At 43.5% G+C, this 23,661-nt stretch overlaps 1 protein-coding gene across 3 annotated transcripts in view; it reads right to left on the reverse strand.

The window, feature by feature from the left end:
- AMMECR1 (AMMECR nuclear protein 1) overlaps positions 1-23,661 on the reverse strand; it is a 175,225-nt gene that overhangs the window by 137,923 nt on the left and 13,641 nt on the right. The window contains exon 2 of one of the 3 annotated variants that reach the window (XM_078778240.1): positions 22,278-23,661. This exon is cut by the window's right edge and continues 1,502 nt beyond it. The exons of the other annotated variants lie outside the window; for them this stretch is intronic. Within the exon in view, the coding sequence (XP_078634366.1) occupies positions 22,793-23,661 (869 nt within the window). The 3' untranslated portion in view covers positions 22,278-22,792. Of the gene's footprint in view, positions 1-22,277 lie in introns of those variants that run through there. 3 annotated transcript variants of the gene reach the window in all.

A 23,661-nucleotide genomic window follows, 5' to 3' on the forward strand; every position in this document is an offset into this window, starting at 1 on the left:
GGGTTGATATGCCACATACAAGGTGGATGAGTTGATATGCCACATGCAAGGTGGATGGGTTGATATGCCACATACAAGGTGGATGGGTTGATATGCCACATACAAGGTGGATGGGTTGATATGCCACATACAAGGTGGATGGGTTGATATGCCACATACAAGGTGGATGGGTTGATATGCCACATACAAGGTGGATGGGTTGATATGCCACATACAAGGTGGATGGGTTGATATGTCACATACAAGGTGGATGGGTTGATGTGCCACATACAAGGTGGATGCGTTGATGTGCCACGTACAAGGTGGATGAGTTGATATGCCACATACACGGTGGATGGGTTGATATGCCACATTGCCACATACAAGGTGGATGAGTTGATATGCCACATACACGGTGGCTGAGTTGATATGCCACATACACGGTGGATGGGTTTATATGCCACATACAAGGTGGATGAGTTGATATGCCACATGCAAGGTGGATGGGTTGATATGCCACATACAAGGTGGATGGGTTGATATGCCACATACAAGGTGGATGGGCTGATATGCCACATACAAGGTGGATGGGTTGATGTGCCACATACAAGGTGGATGCGTTGATGTGCCACGTACAAGGTGGATGAGTTGATATGCCACATACACGCTGGATGGGTTGATATGCCACATTGCCACATACAAGGTGGATGAGTTGATATGGCACATACACGGTGGATGGGTTTATATGCCACATACAAGGTGGATGGGTTGATATGCCACATACAAGGTGGATGGGTTGATATGCTACACTGGTCTTGGTTGCTGTATACATTCCCTCCGGAAGCTAATGCCGCATCTGCCATTGAACAACGTTCTGATATTACGATGCATGAAAATGCGAATTCAGGGGCATTTTTTGTGGTAGCAGGAGACTTTAAGGTTAGGCTGTGGTTGACGATCAACGTGTCTTCACTCTCTCTATCAATGTCTGGTATGGTAATGCTGTGGTTGACGATCGACACGTCTTCACTCTCTCTATCAATGTCTGGTGTGGTAATGCTGTGGTGGACTATCGAGACGTCTTCACTCTCTCCATCACTGTCTGGTATGGTAATGTTGTGGTGGACTATCGACACGTCTTCACTCTCTCTATCAATGTCTGGTATGGTAATGTTGTAGTGGACTATCAACACATCTTCACTCTCTCTATCAATGTCTGGTATGGTAATGTTGTAGTGGACTATCAACACGTCTTCACTCTCTCTATCAATGTCTGGTATGGTAATGTTGTAGTGGACTATCAAGACGTCTTCACTCTCTCAATCACTGTCTGGTGTGGTAATGCTGTGGTGGACTATCGACACATCTTGACTCCCTCTGTCAATGTCTGGTATGGTAATGCTGTGGTGGACTATCGACACGTCTTCACTCTCTCTGTCAATGTCTGGTGTGGTAATGCTGTGGTGGACTATCGACACGTCTTGACTCTCTCCGACAATGTCTGGTGTGGTAATGCTGTGGTGGACTATCGACACGTCTTGACTCCCTCTATCACTGTCTGGTATGGTAATGTTGTGGTGGACTATCGACACGTCTTCACTCTCTTCATCACTGTCTGGTATGGTAATGCTGTGGTGGACGATCGACACGTCTTGACTCTCTCTATCAATGTCTGGTATGGTAATGCTGTGGTGGACTATCGACACGTCTTCACTCTATCAATGTCTGGTCTGGTAATGCTGTGGTGGACTATCGACACGTCTTGACTCTCTCTGTCAATGTCTGGTGTGGTAATGCTGTGGTGGACGATCGACACCGAATTGACAAAATTGTGCGAACAGCACAGCAGATAGTCGTCGGTGGACTGTTGAAAGTGCACTATGTGATAATTCAGATAATTCAGTTGGTACAATTTGGGACCAATATCAATGGGCAAATCTGCTTTTAGAGCTTCTTCCTTCTGGGAAGCATTATCGCTCTATTGGGACCCGGTATAAATGTTTGGCAATAGTTTTTATCCAATGGCAGCATGTATATAAATCAATGGAAATTAATTAATTAATTACCTGTACTTTTATTTGCATTTGTACATGCATTTAAATTTTTGTTTTTAGTCGTTATCAATGTTAGGAACCTTTTTCGTTTATTTATTTTTTCTGGTGACAATATTAAAACAAATTTCATTGTATATTTTATGCATACGACAATAAACTTGATTTGATTTGTCGCAACTTCATTTTTGCCTTTCTTGTGGTAATATACAAGTAACAAGAAAGAGCAATCAGAGATTGCAGACCCTCGCCAGGACGTCTTTTTAGCTGCGACAAGCAGCTCGATGAGAGGACCGCGTTGTTCTTCTTGTTGTTGGGGTGCCTTTTTGAATAGTGCATGCGCATACACTGGACGTGCGTTGGTATGAGGTAAGAACATCGCGGACTAAAATCGCACATGCATATAATATCATGACTGGTCGAATTTGGTAGCGCATATTGCAACGGATATCCTCATGATTTCTACACGTCGCAGCTGGTGACCACAATGTGGTAATTTTTCTCTTGTTAGTGGTTTGTAAGGCTTTTGTGTTCAAACAAATATGGCGGCCGAACCACGTGACCAATGACGTCATCATTTTTTCTCTCCACCAATTTATCCCAAGATGACGCTCAATAAATTTCATCTTGATCGGATGAAGTTTTGTACTTGTCGAATTATGACATCATAATGGAGGCACCTGACATTTTTTTTTTGGGGGATACAGGATCGAGGCTCGTGAAAGAGCTAACATTTATCACACAAAAAAATCAAACAGACACACAAAACATATAATAAGGGTAGAGGTAGACAAGATGGGGAGAGAAGGGGAAGCACACAAACACAACATTTGAGAGCAGGGACATCGGGAGATCTGTGGGAGGGCTTGGGGGGAGGAGGCGTGGGAAGGGGGGAGGGGTGGGAGAAGTATAAAGCACAAGGACACTGCAAGGACTTCCAGGAAGGAAGTTGGTATTTCAAAAAAGTGAATATGGGGTGAAATTAGCGGGGGTAGAAAAGATCAAGGTTTTGGATGGGGGAAGATAAGAGATGGTGGTGAACAGCTGTTTTAAAGACCTGGAGGGAGGAGTGGGATTGAAGAGAGTGAGGGAGTTTGTTCCAGAGGCGGGAGAAAAGAGGAATGAAAGAGTGAAGGTGAGCAGAGAGTCTTTAGCAGTTTAACCATAAGAGGGTTGCAGGCAGATCTTGTGCGACCTGCAGGAATATTTGGGGGACAGAGCCCAGAGAGAGCTGGGGGAGCAAGGCCGGAGAGGAGTCGGTAGAAGACAGAAAGACCACCAACCTGCCTGCCGTGAGTAAGTGAAAGGCCCTCGGAGTTAGCTTCATCGCGGGAGATTCCAATGATTCTGAAAGCTTTGGTTTCAACAGGGTGAAGCCGAGCTAGGTGTGAGGCAGGAGCACCGGCCCAAAGGGGAGAACAGTATTCCATTGAGCTGCGGATGAAAGCCTTGTATGTGGTGCGGAGCTCAGGTGACATCATCATTAACGTATGTTATTCACCATGGAGAATGCTGCACAATGAGCCACGTCTTAATTTTTTCTATGGAGCGCTTTCGGCGATATGGAGGTGCAAGGTTTTTCAGTTTTTTTCAAGATGGCACCCGTAGAACGTGACCGATGACATCACAATTTTTTTTTTAATTCTACAGGTGGAGTTGCACCTGTAGTGAAAAATTTCCTGTCAATCGGACCAACGGTTGCAGAGAAAATCACATTTATTCTGTGCGGACAAACAAACAAACAAGAAGACGTCATGCGGAGCACGATACTTGCAAAATCTGCCCCCCACCCCCAAGAAAAAGCTTTCTATTGATACAGCAAATTGTCCATTTCATGAAAATTAAAATTTACAATCTTGATGAAAGCTCGGGACAACAGGATGAAAAGTGACGTTTTTTCAGATGAAAAATGATGATTTTTGAAGTTTGACCTTGAGTTGACCTTTGGACCTCAAAAAGTTGGTTTTCCTATTTAGTGACACAATGTGCAAATGCTGTTAAATTTCCAAGTCAATCGGATGAATATTGACGGTTTTTCAGATGAAAATGCACGATTTCGAAAATTTGACCTTGAGTTGACCTTTGACCTTTTCACCTCAAAAATAGTTTAGTCCCAATTTCGTGACAATATACAAATGCTATTCAATTTTCAAATCAATCGGCTTTAAAATGGCGATTTTAGAAATTCGACCTCCAGATGACCTTTGACCTCAAAATCAATAGGCTTCTCAATTGGGGCGCCCTATGCAACTTTGGTGAAGTTTCGTGACCATCGGTTTGGAATTGTGACCTGTAGGCCGGTGACAAACAGACAGACAGACAGACAAACAGAACCACAAACACAACCAACCAATATACGTACTTGAAAAATCTTCGATTTTGCAAGTAACAAGCGGACTCGAATGCAATACCCTCTCCTCCAATCGAGGGTAAATATATTGGAGCACGGCTTTCCGGGACCAGTTGTAACCAGAAGTGACGAGGAGAGAGAACGACAGTTCAGGGGTGACGAATAAAGGATTGGCACGGGTTCCGAATGTCGCGGACGTCTTTTCCTCATACTCTAAGGATATACTGGCTATTCGACAGTCTGACATCTTAGTCTCTTTCCCAACACTCTGCCTTGTGTCCAATTCCTCATATACATAAACGACCTCTCTGACATTCCAGACCTGAGAGTTCCTGGAACACCTTACCCCACACAGTCTTGAGGAAAAAGGACTTGGGCGTGGTCTGCAAGCAGTAAATTTAATTGGTCGAGATGAAGTAAAATGCTGCAATATTTTGTCTAAGTACAGTTTAAATGGAAGAGTTTGGAAAGTCTACGAAAGGCGATTTGCGTTTTACCGTGTTCATGTGTATAGTTAAAGTGAAGTAAAATATAGATTTCAAAGATTGTAGAAAAAAAAATAAAAAATCGGAATTATACCGCCGTTGATGCAGTCACTTTTCCATCACCTTAGTTATTCGTGCCTGTTGTCTGTGTCCTTTATGACGTCCTTAAAAACAGTACGTTTCCTGTTTGGAAAGATTTTCAATTCCGTTTGACCACTCGGCATGCAGAAGGAGAAAAACTATCATCTCACGGTTTTTGACTTCCGGTCCGGTCTGAGAGAGGACGCTGGCGCTGCTTGTTCGCCGCTTCTCCGACTGGATAGATGTACAGGGTCTACTTCTTCTACTTTTCCCACCTGACATCTCACACATGTCCTGCCTTTTGTTGATTGTGGATTGGATTGTGGACTTTGTGGATTTTGATTTGTGGATTGTGGACGCCGCCACGCGCGCCGCGTATGGGGACGCTGGCGCTGTTTGTTCTCCGACGGAAGGCGCACGTGCCGTGCATTCTCCGGCTGGATAAAGGTACGGAATCTGCTTTTCTAGTAATCTTGGCGGCTTTTTGGCCGACGGGTCTGCTCTCTGCTTGATCCTCCCGGCTTCACCTGCCCGGCTCTTCCGCCGCTGCCTCCTGCCCGCTCCCGGGCATTTCGCACATGTCCTGCCTTTTGTTTTCTTGGGTTGCTCTCCTGTGGGTTGCCTGGACGGCTGGCTGGCTCCCTGTTGGCCACCGCTGCGGTCGTCGAGCTGCAGGACACTCGCTGGCTGTTGACGCTGGCTGTTGCCCGGCTGCCTCCTCGGCTCCTCGGCTCTCGGCCTGCACGTCCTCGGCTCTCTGTTGGTCCTCGGGCTGCTCATCTTCATTCCTCGACCCTCCTTGCGTGTCGTGCTCTGGACCAGCCTGTTGTGCCTGGCGCTTTGGTCAGCCAGCCTGCGGCTGCTGGCTGACCTCTTCGGGCTCTGTGCCCCTTCGCTCCTGCCTAGCATGGCACTGAGGTACTCCGCCGCGAGGCTTCTTCAACTCAACAACCACTCCACTCCGCCATGCATCTCTGTCATCAAAAACCAAGGACTCCTACGATGACCCAGATACATCCATAGAGGCTCCGGTCGCAAGTTTGTTTACTCCCAGACAGGTCACTCCATCCCCTCACTCTGGTCAGCTGAGCGCACTCTCACCCGTCGATTACGTCATCACAACAACATACACGAATGCGCCCCCTGTCTGCAAGCCCTGGCAAAATCATCCGGGTCCATCCACACCATACAAAGCAATATGAAGCTTACTCTGTTCAATACCCGGTCCCTCAACAATAAAAGCCACATCCTGAACGACTTCATTCTCGACAATAAACTGGACTTTCTCTGTCTGACTGAAACCTGGCAACAACCTCTGGACTACCTCTCACTCAACCTCACTACACCCAATGGTTACTCATACATCAATAAACCACGCTCGGAGGGCCGAGGTGGTGGAATTGCTGTAATACACCGACAGGACATCAAGACCAGCCTCATCTCCATCTCTTCTGCTCCATCATTTGAACACCTGGCTTTTAAACTTTCTGGTCACACACAGTCAGTCATGGCAGTTGTCTACCGCCCTCCCAAACCACACCCATCATTCCTGTCTGACTTATCTTACTTTCTGACCCAGCTCTGTTCCTTCTCCCCCTCAACCCTCCTCCTCGGTGATTTCAATATCCACATGGACTCCACTGACTCCACAATAACCGCTGACTTCATTGATATTCTTAATTGCTTTAACCTCACTCAACATGTCAACTTTCCCACCCATAACCGTGGTCACATTCTGGACCTTGTCTGTTCTATTGGACTAAATCTACACCATCTCTCTGGCTCTGACCTCACCCTCTCCGATCACTTAGCCATCACTATGACCATCAACATTCCCACCCCAGCACCAAGGCAAAAACGCATAATCAACTTCCGTAAGCTAAACTCTCTTTCACCTACCTCATTCTCATCTCCCCTCTCTGGAAAAATGTCCACCTCTCCCTTCGTTGATTTGCACAGCCCCTCTGACCTCACTGACTACTACAACCACACTCTCTCCTCCTGCCTCGACCAGCTTGCACCTATAAAAACCAAAACAGTTTCCTTCACCCATTCTGCTCCCTGGTTTACCCCTGAACTCCGCCTGATGAAAATCCGTGCCCGCCAACTTGAAAGACTCCGTAATAAAACAGGTATCACAATCCACTCCCAAGCCTACAAACAAAGACCTCCTGCAGCACTACAAAGATGCCCTTTCCCGCGCCTGCTCCACCTACTACTCTCAAATAATCCACTCTGGCTCCGGAAACCCAAAAGCACTTTTCTCCACAATAAACAAACTCCTCAGCCCCCTGGATACCACCACCCAGTCATTCACAGTCGACAACTGCATTTCGTTCCTTTCATTCTTCCAAAGCAAGATAGACAACATCAACAGCAGCTTAACCACCACCGTACCTGCTCCCCCTCAAACCATCTGCCCCCCCCCCCCTTATCCTGCCAACCCCTGTCTCAGTTTTCCCCAGTCTCCCCTACTGACCTCTCTGAACTCCTCACAGGAATGAAAACTGCCACCTGCACTCTGGACCCCATCCCCTCCAGCTTTGTTAAGGCTTGCCTTCCTGCTCTCTCTCCACTTATCACTGCAACGATAAACTCCTCCCTGTCTACTGGCATTGTCCCACCATCCTCAAAATCGCTGCTGTCACCCCCATTCTGAAAAAAACCTGGACTCAACCCTGACACCCCAAACAACTTCAGACCCATCTCCAACCTACCCTTTCTGTCAAAAGTTTTGGAACGCGCTGTAGCCACTCAACTCAAACATCACCTCTCTGCCAATAACCTGTATGAAACATTCCAATCCGGATTCCGCCTCAACCACAGTACGGAAACTGCACTCCTCAAAATCACCAACGACCTTCTCCTCTCCTCCGACGCCAGTAACCTCAACATTCTCATCGTTCTCGACCTCAGCGCCGCCTTTGACACCATCAATCACATCATCCTCCTTACCCGACTTGAAACGTGTTCCTCGATCATAAATTGACGTTTGCAGACGGATGGACAAATTTAACCAATTGCTTATCCCCGCTTTCGCTTTGTGCACGTGGGGTAAAAATACTTTCTATTTGAAGACGACTCTAAATTTTGTCCTACGTTATGCAACCGACAGGCAGACAACAGCTGTACCACTCCGCTAATCGGCAATTGATTTGACGTTTGTCTGAGAAACGCAAGACGTCCTATAATCCTGGGAAAACCATCCAGCCTCGTTTCTCCGCAAGGATTGTCAAACGAACCCACTTATCTATTCCCATGGTCAGCCACTGGAAAATGTTCGGTCTCTCAAACGTCTAGGCCGCAGCATCAGTCCTGCACTCTCCATACGAAATAAAAAAGGGCTGCCTTCAAAAGCCAAGCACAGATTCGGCAGCCTCCATTGTTCCAAGTCATTCCATGAAAAACTAGAACAGCACTCAGTAGAAAGCATACCTCCGCCTGGTAGGCCATATGGCTCAATGGTGAAGAATTACTTTTTAAAATTCTACTAGCTGGATCCAGATCTTCACCAACATTGAATAGATTCTTCCTTGTCACACACACCACCTGTCCAACAAGTTTTGTCCAAATCCAGCGATAACTTTTTGAGATATCTTGCTATGTATCGTTTTGTCCCCATCTCCCAATGGTGAAGGATCACTTAAAAAAATTAATAATTCTCATATCCAAATCCATATTCAGATCTTCACCAAATTCGAATCGAATCGTCCTTGTCAGACACCCAACCGGTCCACCAAGTTTCGCCAAAATCGGTCCCACAACTTTTTGAGATATCCTGCTATGTATCGTTTTCCCCTATCTCCCAATTGTGAAGAATCACTTAAAAATTCTACTAGCCGGATCCGAATCCTCACCAAAATGCAATCATTTCGACCTTGTCACATACACTAAATCTGTGCCAAATTTCGTCCGAATCCGTCCACAACTTTTTGAGATATTTTGTTCACAAACAGACAGACAGACAAACAGACAGGGGTGAAAACATAACGTCCATTCACCTTTCGTGGCGGAGACGATCAAAATGACTCGCAACCTTCAAGGCCATTCTCAATTGCTTAATGGAGTACTGAACTCCCCATCTGGGCTACTTTCCTGCCCACAATCTCAATTGAACTAATTTGTTTAAGTCAATCTCAATATTGTATTAAAAAATGTTCCAAATTACGTTTGTTGGTTGCATCGTCATCGGGTACCGGCTGTACCCTTGGCAAATGCTCTTGTACATAGAGACGATAATTTGCCCAGGGCACCAGCATGCAATAGCCTGATCTTTAAAAAAACAAAAAAACACCACGGGATCTATAAGAGCCACCAAGGAATGCTAGCAGACAGGACAGCCACCTTAATGTCCCTCTAGAGAATAATATTGGCACTCGACACCAGGAAAACGAGACGGATAATTGCTTGCAACACACGTCCCCTACCTGTCCCACCGAATGTTCTTGTTCCGAGCAAAAAAGGCATAATCCGTGAAACAATTATTGACTAAACGCCCCGGAACTCAAACTTCTTGTGCAACTTGTCATAATAAAGCCATGCACCAAGTTTCAGTTGAATATGTTAAAGGGTAAGGGGGGGAAAAAGTCTGGAAAACCACATGTGGGACGGACAGACGGACGGAGAGCAAACCTGTAGGCCCCTCCGGGTCGGGGGCTAATAAAACAGCTGAGGTGAGCAACGACCGAATAAGCTATCTTTCCTGCAATAACCAATATTAAAAGCAAGACCGATAGTCTAACAGCGGCGAAGCGGGGCTTGTTTGATACTATAAGCTGAAGAGGATAGTACGACCTGGGTGTGGATACCTGTTAGAAGTTAGCGAATAATGCAAGTACAGTATTCAATTTTTTTTGACTTCAGGCATGGACAGCCGGTTCGTGAATGACATGGGTAAAAAAACAAAAACGGCAAATGGCAAACGATGAACCAATAAATGACACGTTCATGCGCCTCCTTCAGTCAAACATCAGGCATTGGCAGCTCGTTCTCTACATTTTCATTCCAAACAGCATCATTCATCATAATTCAATCCCAAATTAATACTATACTCTATAGTATTAATATATCAAAATATCATGTTGAATCACGATTGGATCGAGATATTATCAAACCAGCGAACCGTCATCATCTGTTCACTTCCGGATTCGGGAGCAAAGTCCGTGTCGATCACATTTCACAATCATAACTGCATTGAAGAATTTCTGCAACCTCCTACCTACCTTACGACATCTGCTCGGACCCCAAAACGTTCCACAGAAGGTTATTATATTTCCTTTTAGTAAAATATGCAAATGTAATGGTTACGAAATGCTGTCCCCCTGTCATGTGACCAGATCCTCAGCTCAGATTGGTGGACATTTGTGGGGACATAAGGACAGACAATCGCCGTTCTAGACGGCATCGTCCTATGGGCTTCGGCATAAAAACTCAAATAACAGCAAATACTATAACGGTAAAAATACAACAAAAATGAGCAAATAAAAATCTTTTGTTCGACTCGATCTTCCACGTTTCACCGATAATCACCGTCAACATTCCTTTTTCTACAGCACACATTCCTTGAAAACATTCCCAATGACGACATTCTATTTTGGGTCGGCCAGTTTAGCATAATCATTTCTTCTTCTTCTTTCATATGCAGCATAAGTCAGACAACGATGTCGGAAAATGCCTTTGTCCTGCTTTGTCCTGTCCGTGTTCTTGGCTTTCGATTTACGTGGCTAAAAAGTGCGAAATCCATAGGTGCAGGAAAGTTTTCATATGCTGCACAGTGCCGCAAGTGAACCCCATGAGGTGCAGACTCTGCACCTGAACCAAAATAGCTTTCTCATTTTAGTTCTATATTATTTTTTATGTCTCCACCCCCGAAGGTGGTCCGTACAGGCTAAACCTCGTTTTTCTCAGCAACCGCGTGTCCGATCGAGATGAAACTTTCAGGGTAGGAGTGACACTCATGCAGAATGTTTTTACGATAAGTGTGACGTCATAGGTCACGTGGTATGGCAGCAATCTTGGATTAAACGCAAATAATAATAAAAAGTATTTCTCAGAAACCGCTGAACGGAAAAATTTGAAACTTCACACATTGTCAAGTACTCCCAAAGGGGAACAAAAGCATGATAATGATGACATCATAGGTGAAGTGGGATACCAGCCAAAAATGTTTTAATTGAATTCCTTAGCATATAAATCTGAAATTGCATGCACATGATCTATGACACAGTTGTATTGAAATATAAAATGCATGACATCATATATCACATGTTTTGGCAGTCATATTGGATTTAACCGAAAACCTTAAAAAAACATCTTCTCCCAAATCACCAAATCGATTGGCTCGAAACATTACGTGTCATTGATGAGGCATGGCGATTAAAAGTTGATCACAAAAACATAATTGGTCACATGGTGTGGCAGCCATATTGGATTGAAGAAAAATATAAAATAATTCTATCTCTGAAACGGCTTACAATATCAATGCAATTTTTTTTTAATGTCATCCAACACCATTGTTGCATATAGTTTGAAAACGATGACGTCGTACGTCACGTGGTTGGGCAGCCATCTTGGATAACAAAAACAAACCTTATCCGATCAACGCGGAACTTCACAAACGTGATCCCCTACCCATACTTATGCAGAGTGTACATATTTTAAGGTCATGTCACATGGTTTGGCAGCCACATTGGCTTGAAAGCCGATTTTTTTTTTTTATCCCTTCTCCTAAACAGCTTCACGGATCGACATGAAACCTGTTCTGTCTGGTAAAAATGTGATACTTGAAAACAGCTGAAGGGCTATAAATCAAACTTGTTTATTTTTTGGACAGTGAACAAGGGCATCTACTCGTTGTCATGTGCAGGGACTACGCTGACTCCTGCGTATGCGCAGGGACTACGCGGTCAGCAACAGCAGAACCATCCTCATCATTTGCAGATTCATCAGTGCTGCTGCTGGAAGATGACTCCAATTGTACTGTGTTTGAGGAAGCTGCGACTTCCTTCTCCCATTGACTTCTTCGTTTGTCTTCCATTATCTTCCTCTTCAGAGATTGGTTCTCTTTTGCAGCTTGCTTGACACCAATTGGTCCCATTGTTCCTCTACGGCCTGCTTCCCTTTGAGCAATCAGGAATTCTCGGTCTTCATGATTTGTCATTGTTGTGAGGGCATCAGAGGTGGCAATGTCAAACAAGTTGGAGATTTCTGCCTCAACGTCTATCTCCTTCTGTATCTGTGAGGCTGATCTTCTGTTTTTCCCTTTCTTCAAACTTTTATAAACTGTGTACAGCTTCTCTACTTTAGTAATGGCATTATCCTTACGGATCGTTGGAATTCTTGCTTTCTCCCAGAATTCTGTTACACACATGATTACTGTTGTGGCACTTTCCCTAATTGTCTTCCCCTCCTTAATGTGAAGGTGCAGAAAGAATGAAAGAACTTGTCCTTTAGAAGGAAGTTTTGTTCCTTCAATCCCATCTTCTGCTTTGCAAAGGTAATCCTTAGAATGAGTTGTCATGATCAATCACTGATAGGTATCAATTATTCTGAAAAAAAAAAATACATGCAATTGATTAGAATTTAATGAAAAAAATTACAGTAAATAATAAATAAATGATAATACTAATTATATAAACTAGGGCGTGCCCGTACGTGGGTGCAAAAAAACATGCGTGCAAACAACAACAACAAAAAAAAACTTTGAAACCACGTGGCAGTAACGACCACAGAACCCCCCCCTCTATTTACATGAAATGGTTTGGTCCATTCGCAAAGCCAAAGCGAACGGCTTGCGAGTACGGTAGAACCCCCCCCCCTCTATTTACATGAAATGGTTTGGTCCATTCGCAAAGCCAAAGCGAACGGCGAACGGCTAAATCGCCATAGCTCGGTAACTACTTCTCCGATTAATATGAAACCTTGAAAAGGCACATCCTCAGGTCCCCAGCAATATACCTGGCAAGTTTCAAGTATATCGGACCCGTGGTTGTCGAGAAACAGCGGTCACAGACAAACAAACAAACACACAGACACACACACAGAGATTACTGGAATTATAGATAGATAAAGTTGTCCCAATGGTCTGCGTACACCAGAGTACAGCTGTACTGTATTCATTAAACGTAAAAACTATTTCAAAATGTGCAGTACAAAGCAAGGTCAAAGGTCAACTGTAATGGTCAAAATCACAAGTATAACAGTGGAGAAGAAATAATCAACTCCAAACATTTATGCGAGCCAAATATGTGAAATTACAAACTCCGTGTGCAACCCCTAAATTTAATCCAAATGGCTTAAAATTTCACCACAAGGGGTTTTTCATACATAGGAAAAATTTTAAGTGTGAGGAGCATGACTTTTCTAACTATCATTTTTAAGAACCACCCCAACGCGGAGGCATATTGGCGACACAGTCGCATTGCTCGAGTTTATTTATTTATTTTTATTATTATTCTTTATACATTTTTGTATTATCTTTTTTCGAGGTTATGTTTTCACCCCCGTTTCTTTGTTTGTCTGTGAACAAGATATCTCAGAAAGATAATGGAAGGATTTGGTGGAGATTTGGTCGACAGGTTGGGTGTTAGACAAAGACAAAATGATAAAATTTTGGTAAAGACCTGGATACCGATACTGCATACTACAATTTTTAAGTGATTCTTCACCAATGCAAGATAGGGCCAAAAATGATATACAGTCACGTGAAAAAGTAAGTACACCCCATATAAAGTTTTGACTTTTTCAACATATTTCAACATACAGCTATTTGATCTTCATTTCAACAATATTGATCGATAAAGGTGATATAATATAACAAATATCATGAAACATTTAAATTTTGTAGTCCATTGTATAATTTAAATAAACATAAATGCAAATTTCGCATGTGGAAAAAGTAAGTACACCCCTACATTTATCACTACTTCAAATACCTAAAATTAGAATCAGGTGCACCAGTTCAGGTGCAAATGATAAGAACATCGTTAGAGAGGATCTTGGAGGAACCTGTCTTATTTAAACCTCAGATATTTAGTTTGGTTTGCTCTTTGTTGTTGAAGTGTGCGGCGTCACCATGCCTCGATCAAAAGAGCTCTCTGAGGCCTTCAGAAAGAAGGTTATAGATGCCTACGAGTCTGGGAAGGGATTTAAAAAGATCTCCAAACAATTTGAAATCAATCATTCGACTGTCCGGAAGATCATCTACATGTGGAGAACATTCCAAACAACTGCCAACTTGTTCAGGCCAGGCCGCCCCAGCAAGTTCAGCCCGAGAGAAGACCGCAATATGCTGAAAGAAGTCTCTAAGAATCCCAGAATGTCATCACAGGACCTACTGGTAGCTCTTGCCACTGTTGATGTCAAAGTGCACGAGTCTACCATTAGAAAGAGGCTGCACAAATTTGATCTACATGGGAGGTATGCCAGGAGGAAACCTTTGCTGTCCAGAAAGAACATCAGGGCAAGACTAAAGTTTGCCAATGAACACTAGGCAAAGACCAGCACTTCTGGAACAATGTGCTCTGGACAGATGAGTCAAAGGTAGAGCTATTTGGCCACAGTACCAGAAGACATGTTTAGAGAAAACCAAAGACAGCATTTGACCACAAGAACCTGATACCAACTGTAAAGCATGGTGGTGGAAATATTATGGTTTGGGGCAGCTTTGCTGCATCAGGGCCTGGGCAGCTCACCATCATAGAATCCACTATGAATTCGTCATTGTACCAGAGGGTGCTTGAGGATAATGTGAGGCCATCTGTCGGAACGTTGAAGCTCAACCGATGGTGGACCTTGGAACATGACAATGACCCTAAACATCTATCTATAATTCCAGTAATCTCTGTGTGTTTGTTTGTTTGTACGTTTGTACGTTTGTTTGTTTGTCTGTGACCGCTGTTTCTCGACAACCACGGGTCCGATATACTTTAAACTTGCCAGGTATATTGCTGGGGACCCGAGGATGTGCCTTTTCAAGGTTTGAAATTAATCGGACAAGTACTTACCGAGCTATGGCGATTTAGCCGTTCGCCGTTCGCTTTGGCGTTGCGAATGGACCAAACCATTGCATGTAAATAGAGGGGGGGGGGGGGTTCTGTGGTCGTTGCGAATGGACCAAACCATTCATGTAAATAGAGGGGGGGGGGTTCTGTGGTCGTTACTGCCACGTGGTTTCAAAGTTTTTTTTTGTTGTTGTTGTTTGCACGCATGTTTTTTTGCACCCACGTACGGGCACGCCCTAGGATGTTTACACACACACACCCCTACACAAATTTTTTTTTTTTTTTTTTTTTGGCAAGGAACGGGCACCCACGTACGGGCACGTCCTAGCTTATATATAGTACGGGCATGCCCTAGTACCAGTAAATCCACCAAGGAATGGCTGAAAAGAAAGAAATGCAGGGTTCTGGAATGGCCAAGTCAAAGCCCGGATCTAAATCCCATCGAGATGTTGTGGGGGGATTTGAAACGAGCTGTGCAGGCAAGAAACCCCTCAAACATCTTACAGCTGAAAGAATTCTGCATGGAGGAGTGGGCAAAAATTTCTCCCAGTCGATGTCAGAGACTGGTAGACAGTCATAAGAAACGCCTACTTGAGGTTGTTTCTGCCAAAGGGGGCAATACCACCAAAAAGAGCCAAGGGTGTACTTACGTTTTCCACATGCGAAATTTGCATTTATGTTTATTTAAATTATACAATGGACTCCAAAATGTAAATGTTTCATGATATTTGTTATATTATATCACCATTATCTATCAATATTCTTGAAATGACCATCAAATAGCTGTATGTTGAAATATGTTGAAAAAGTCAAAACTTTACATGGGGTGTACTTACTTTTTCACGTGACTGTATAGCACGACATCTCAACAAGTTGTGGATGTGTTACGACTAAACTTCAGGTTTAAGCTTCAGGTCATTCTACTCTGGACATGCTGCTTCTGTTGTCTCAACAATAGATGGAGGTCCTCAATGCCAAACAGGAAATCAGAGCTGTCTCCCTTGACATATCACGTGCCTTCGATACGGTCTGGCACCCCGCTCTGTACACCAAACTATCCTGCTATGGTATCCATGTAAACCTCCACGCATGGCTTGCAGACTTCCTTTCTGGTTGCAGTCAACATGTGGCCATGAATGGAATTCTCTCTACTCCCCTTCCGGTTCAGGCTGGAGTTCCTCAAGGCAGTGTTCTGGGCCTTGTGCTTTTTCTGGTCTTCATCAATGATCTCTCTGACTCTCTGGAAAATCCTCTCTATCTCTTTGCTGATGACTCCACTCTCTGCCGCTCCATTCCTCATCCCTCAGATCGGCAGTCTGCAGCCTCCTCACTCTTTGCAGACCTGGACAAAATCACAGACTGGTCAAACAAGTGGAACATGTCTTTCAATCCTGACAAATCTCACGCTCTAACTTTGTCTCTCCGAAAAGATCGACTGGACAACCCTCCCATCTACTTTCTGAACAATCCTCTCAATGAAGTTCTGTCACTCAAGCTTTTAGGTCTCACTATCTGCCATGATCTTTCCTGGGAAAACCTCATTTCCAGGCTGGCCTCCAAAAAAACCTGGTGTTGGCTTAGCGGTTAGGGTGCCGGCTTGGGATCCCAGGATCCTGGGTTCGAATCCCGGTCGATCGCTGAATTAACGCCAGGGGGGTTGACTCAGCCTGTCATCCTTCCGAGGTCGGCAAATTGAGTAACAGCTTGCTGGGATGAATGATCACAGTGTGTACCCCGATTTAGAATAGGTACACCGTATCCCTGCGCATCGTAAGAGCGTGACCAAGGGTTGGCGTCAGGAAGGGCATCCAGCCATAAAAACATTGCCTCAAACAGGGAACCATGATTGTCATGGGGCCCGCAAGGCTAACCCCCGCTGGAGCGGGGGAAAATGGCCTTATAACGATCATTCATTCATTCATTCAAGCTGGCCTCCAAAGCCAGTCAACGACTGGGCATCCCATGTCGTGCAAAGTCCTTCCTTGGCACACCTGAGCTCCTCACCACATACAAGGCTTTCATCCGCAGCTCAATTGAATACTGTTCTCCCCTCTGGGCCGGTGCTCCTGCCTCACACCTAGCTCGGCTTCATGCGGTTGAAACCAAAGCTTTCAGAATCATTGGAATCTCCCGCGATGAAGGTGATTCTGAGGGCCTTTCTCTCTCACTGCAGGCAGGTGGGTGGTCTTTTTGTCTTCCACCGACTCCTCTCCGGCTTTTCTCTCTCTCTGCTCTGTTCTCCAAATATTCCTGCAGGACACACAAGATCTTCCAGCAACCCTCTTCTGGTGAAACTGCCAAAATCAGGACTCTCCTTTCACCTTCACTCCATTCCTCTTATCTCCCGCCTTGGAACAATCTCCCTCACTCTCTTCAACCCCTCTTGTCCCTCCAGGTCTTCAAAACAGCTGTTCACCACCATCTCTTATCTTCCCCCATTCAAAACCTTGATTTTTTCTACCCCCGTTAAAACACCCCAAATCCACCTCTTTCAATCCCCAACTTCTTTCCTGAAATTCCTAGAAGTGTTCATTTGCTTTATCACGTGTACCCCTCCCTGCTCCCCCAGCCCTCCCCCTTCCACAGATCTACCTACATCCCTGTTCTCTTCTGTTGTTGCGCTTGTGTGCTTCTCTCTCTCCCCCTCTTGTCTCCCGCTCCCTTCATTGCATGTTTTATGTGTCTGTGCATGTTCTCATGTTCAATGTGCTAGGTCTTACACGAGGCTCGATTCTGTATACAAAAAAACCCCAAAATAAACCGGTGGATGAGTTGGTTTGGTGACAACAAGCAGATTCGAGTTTGGTTCAGGCCCGAATCCAGATCCGGCCTATCAGTGGGATACAAAACATGAACTGTTCAGTCTGGCGGAGGTGTGCTCTGTACCGAGTGACTTTCTAGTTTTGATGTTGTATCAAATGTGCGGAGAAGCCTCATGATTATTCGGAGATCAAAGACTCCAGGTGGCATTATAGTGTTCCAGACAAAAGGAACGAGTATGGTAACCTGGTTCAGAGTAAAAAGTTAATGCATTTACTTTGTCTGGGAAAAGCTCAAAATTCCAGAACGCACGTTTGTGGCTCCAGCGCAACTCCCACCTCGATCCTCCTTTCTTACGTTCACACTCACAACCTCTGGGAGAGGAATTGAAGGTACTCGGACATCCTCAAAAGCTCAACATTAGGCCGACGACAAGCACAGGTGGTTACGCAATTAGGTATGATCGTCATCCACGAGGACTGAAGAGCTCTTATTTTTGGAGCACAAAATCTGTACCCTTGCTATTTTCAGTTCCAACACTATTTTCTGCAAAATGTGATCAAAATAGCACACATGTACACGCTCGGGGACAAACAGCACACACTTTTGGTGTTCATCACGGAGCGGGACATTTCGTACACAACGATGTCTCTGTGTGTGGGCAAATACTTTTCTGGGGGATTCTAGAGGATGGCCATCGCTGCTGAAAGCGACGACACAAGTTTTGACAGGCCGTGTTGACGTCACCAAGATTACAACAGCGTTGGGTGGCGCACGTCACAACAAACACCACCTCACAAAGCAAGACGATGGGTCATTCGGCGTTCTTTCCCAGTAAAGTGAGGATGACATCAGCTCTAACTTGAACGGCACTCAGTGGAGCGTAAACCTCCGCCTGGTTGGCCCTACCACTCAATGGTAAAGAATCACTTAAAAAAATTAAATAATTCTCATATCCGAATCCATATTCAGATCTTCACCAAAATCGAATCTATTTGTCCTTGTCAAACACACAACCTGTCCAAGTTTCGTCCAAATCCATCCATAACTTTTTGAGATATCCTCCTATGTATCGTTTTTGGACCTATCTCCCAATGGTGAACAATCCCTGAAAATATTAAATAATTCTCATATCCGAATCCATATTCAGATCTTCACCAAAATCGAATCTATTTGTCCTTGTCAAACACCCAACCTGTCCACCATGTTTCGTCCAAATCCATCCACAACTTTTTGAGATATTCTGCTATGTATCGTTTTTGGCCCTATCTCCCAATGGTGAAGCATCACTTAAGAATTAAATAATTCTCATTTCCGAATCCATATTCAGATCTTCACCAAAATCGAATCTATTTGTCCTTGTCAAACACACAACCTCTCCACAAAGTTTCGTCCAAAACTTTGAGATATCCTGCTATGTATCGTTTTTGGACCTATCTCCCAATGGTGAAGAATCCCTGAAAAATTTAAATAATTCTCATATCGGAATCCATATTCAGATCTTCACCAAAATCGAATCTATTTGTCCTTGTCAAACACACAACCTGTCCAAGTTTCGTCCAAATCCATCCATAACTTTTTGAGATATCCTCCTATGTATCGTTTTTGGACCTATCTCCCAATGGTGAACAATCCCTGAAAAAATTAAATAATTCTCATATCCGAATCCATATTCAGATCTTCACCAAAATCGAATCTATTTGTCCTTGTCAAACACCCAACCTGTCCACCAAGTTTCGTCCAAATCCATCCACAACTTTTTGAGATATTCTGCTATGTATCGTTTTTGGCCCTATCTCCCAATGGTGAAGCATCACTTAAGAATTAAATAATTCTCATATCCGAATCCATATTCAGATCTTCACCAAAATCGAATCTATTTGTCCTTGTCAAACACACAACCTCTCCACCAAGTTTCGTCCAAAACTTTGAGATATCCTGCTATGTATCGTTTTTGGACCTATCTCCCAATGGTGAACAATCCCTGAAAAAATTAAATAATTCTCATATCGGAATCCATATTCAGATCTTCACCAAAATCGAATATATTTGTCCTTGTCAAACACACAACCTGTCCAACAGGTTTCGTCCAAATCCATCCATAACTTTTTGAGATATCCTCTTATGTATCGTTTTTGGACCTATCTCCCAATGGTGAAGAATCCCTGAACAAATTAAATAATTCTCATATCCGAATCCATATTCAGATCTTCACCAAAATCGAATCTATTTGTCCTCGTCAAACACACAACCTGTCCACCAAGTTTCGTCCAAATCCATCCATAACTTTTTGAGATATCCCGCAATGTATCGTTTTTGGCCTGATCTCCCAATGGTGAAGAATCACTTGAGAATTAAATAATTCTCATATCCGAATCCATATTCAGATCTTCACCAAAATCTAACCGATTCTTCCTTGTCAGACACACAACCGGTCCACCAGGTTTAGTCCAAATCCATCCATAACTTTTTGAGGTATCCCGCAATGTATCGTTTTTGGCCCTATCTCCCAATGGTGAAGAATCACTTAAAAAAATTAAATAATTCTCATATCCGAATCTATATTCAGATCTTCACCAAAATCGAATCTATTTGTCCTTGTCAGACACACAACCTCTAAACCAAGTTTCGTCCAAATCCATCCACAACTTTTTGAGATATCCTGCTATGTATCGTTTTGGCCCAATCTCCCAATGGTGAAGAACCACTTAAATAATTAAATAATTCTTATATCCGAATCTATATTCAGATCTTAACCAAAATCGATTCTATTTGTCCTTGTCAGACACACAACCTCTAAACCAAGTTTCGTCCAAATCCAGACAACTTTTTGAGATATCCTGCTATGTATCATTTTTGGCCCCATCTCCCAATGGTGAAGAATCACTTAAAAATTCTTGTAGCCGAATCCGGATCCGGATCATCACCAAAAGCTAATCATTTCGTCCTTGTGACATACGCTACATGTCTGCCAAATTTCGTCCGAATCCGTCCACAACTTAAGATATTTTGTTCACAAACAGACAGGGGTGAAAACATAACCTCCATCCACCTTTGGTGGCGGAGGTAACAAGAAGCCGTGCATGTTGAATGAAGGCTTGAGTGGTAACAAAAAAACAAAAAACAAAAATACAAAATGTCCAAAACTGGCATCAAACCAATGGGGATGGCACCCAGGTAATGGGTACTTCGGTACTTCGGTACATACGGTACTTCTTCAATCTCAAGTCTACCACACCTGCGATGTCCTTTCAAAATGGTGCTCCGATCACGATGGGAAAAATGGAGCTTGTACCAAAGCTGTAAGCCAAAGCTGTAAGCCAAAGTTGTAAGCTAAAGCTGTAAGCTAAAGCTGTAAGCCAAAGCTGTAAGCCAAAGTTGTAAGCCAAAGTTGTAAGCCAAAGTTGTAAGCCAAAGCTGTAAGCCAAAGTTGTAAGCCAAAGCTGTAAGCCAAAGCTGTAAGCCAAAGCTGTAAGCCAAAGTTGTAAGCTAAAGCTGTAAGCCAAAGCTGTAAGCCAAAGTTGTAAGCCAAAGTTGTAAGCTAAAGCTGTAAGCCAAAGTTGTACACATTTAACCTTTCATTAAATACAGCCTTAACAGCAACATTTGCAAGGTCGAAGTTGTTCGTTTTTGTCAATGTTCAAGACTCAAGAGGAAACTCATCCAAAGCATCAGCTGCAGAAGGACATCAGGAGACATCGGTACTTGCACACGAATTACGAAGACACGAGTAGATCACACGGCTGATGGGATTTAACCAGGGATCACAGGCACGGCGATTCATCATGCTGTCTGCCAGCATTGCGAAGAGTAGGCAAGCTATCGCCGGCACCTTGGCCAAATTACAGATTCCTGCCCTAACCTTAGTGGAAAAAGCCGGTTCATGAAAAGACTTGGGCGGGAAAACTTCCCTGAGCCAACCCCACAAGAGCGTGAGAATAACTTTGCAAATAAACTTGCAATAGGAAGAAGAAAAGAAGAGGAAGAAAAAGGGTAAACCTGTAACATTAGGCAGCAAGTCCATCTTTATGAAAACCCTAGTAATTTATGATGAAGCAGCAAAGTCTTGTCATTGAGAAACTTAGGGATGGGCCTTAAAAATCTGTCATCAAGGCAGTTACGTCATGCATTCCAAAGCCAATCAGGGCTCTCCAAAAGCAACATATGGCTGCCTCCACAGAAATTACCTGAAAATTCATTTGTCCACATCAAATATTACAGCAAAGTCGACGGCACACCATCGCAAAAGGTTCCACCAGGAATGACTCCATATCAAATTGTAAGTTACATTTTTTTCTGTTTTTCAGCACTGTGGGGTTTGTGACCCCAATAGCAAGTTCTTGTGTGCTTGTATGGATGTATGTTTGTATGTGTGTATGTATGTATGTGTGGATGTTTGTGTGTATGTGTGTATGTTTGTATGTATGTATGTATGTATGTATGTGTGTATGTATGTTTGTATGTATGTTTGTATGTGTGTATGTATGTATGTATGTATGTGTGTATGTATGTTTGTATGTATGTTTGTATGTATGTATGTATGTGTGCATGTTTGTGTGCATGTGTGTGTTAGGGTGCATCAAACGCCCCTATGTCAAGAAAACAATCTGTCCCCAATTTTATTTTGTTCCAGTCATAAAATAAAGTTCCTATGCAAAATTTGGTAAGGTTTTGATATCATCTTCTGGGTCCACCTCAGCAAATTAGATTTTGAGTCGGTAGTATCAGTCAGAAATTTGACACGCAGCTGTTTTGAGGCCCATAAATAAAAATGAAAGGATTGACCGATTGCTACATACAATAGCTCTTTGGAAAGGTATTATTGTGCGCTGTAGCAATATATAATCATCATAGGGATAGGGATATAATTCACTTATACACAAATAGTCAAAATCATGATTTTATTGGTATAATCATATGTATTATAGATACCAGAATGATATAATTTTTATTACAGTAGAATCATATATACACAATCTTAGCATTTATCATCTTAATACGAGTACATCTGACTATGGATGAACATGAAAATAGAAACAAAACAAAGATACTGTAGTTTTCATGGATATTTCTGACAGTTTAGTCTTAATGAGCTGCTCGCTTTTGAAGATTCGGTTTCTCCTTGCGGTTGTGCTCAACAAATTGTAGCACATTTTGGTAGTGGTCTTCACTTCTGGCTGCTGAAAGGAAGTCAGAGCTAAGCTTAACTCCCCTTTCTGCAGAGTCATTCACCACATTCAAGGCTTCAACATTAGTCCATGATGTCTGGTAGGCTGCAGAGTTAGTCCATTCTTGAACATCGGTAACTAGAAATGCCCAGTCAAGCTTCAGATGATGAAATAGGTACCATGAATCTGGTCCAACAAAATCAGCCAGAGTGGTCTTCTCAGTCAAGTCATCAGGAAATCTGGGCTTTCCAAACCCAGTACCAAACCGTCCTTGTGGGTTGGTTACTGGAAAATCTGGCTGAACCTCCAGAAGTCTGTCTGCCAGAGCACGGCGATGGTCATGAGGAACAACTGAGCTGAAGAGGGCAAGTGGAACCATCTCTTCTGTGAGGTACCAGAGATGTCGTTTGAAGGCTTTCAGGGCACTTCTTGAGATTCCAGCATTGACAGCTTCATACTGTTTCAGTTTGGAGATGAGCTGCAGGTCATTCCATGGGGCATCGGTGACAGAGGTACATGTCATCCACCAGGAGCTGTATACTAGAGTGACAAACGTGACAAATTCTCTGATCTTTGGCACTTGTTTTTCTGTGGTAATTGTACCTGCTGGAAGATCAGCGATTTGTTTTTCGAAGAGACATAATTTGATTGAGTAGAGGAGCTTCGCCATCCATCTGGCTTTATGCAGTGCACCAGGACGCTTGAAGGTTATTTGATGTTCAGCTACTTCACCATCAAGGAATACAGTACACAGATCAACAAATTCCAAATAATCATCATGTCTTA

The sequence above is a fragment of the Myxine glutinosa genome, chromosome 5 (assembly GCF_964187855.1).
Source record: "Myxine glutinosa chromosome 5, kmMyxGlut1.1, whole genome shotgun sequence".
NCBI lineage: Eukaryota > Metazoa > Chordata > Myxini > Myxiniformes > Myxinidae > Myxine > Myxine glutinosa.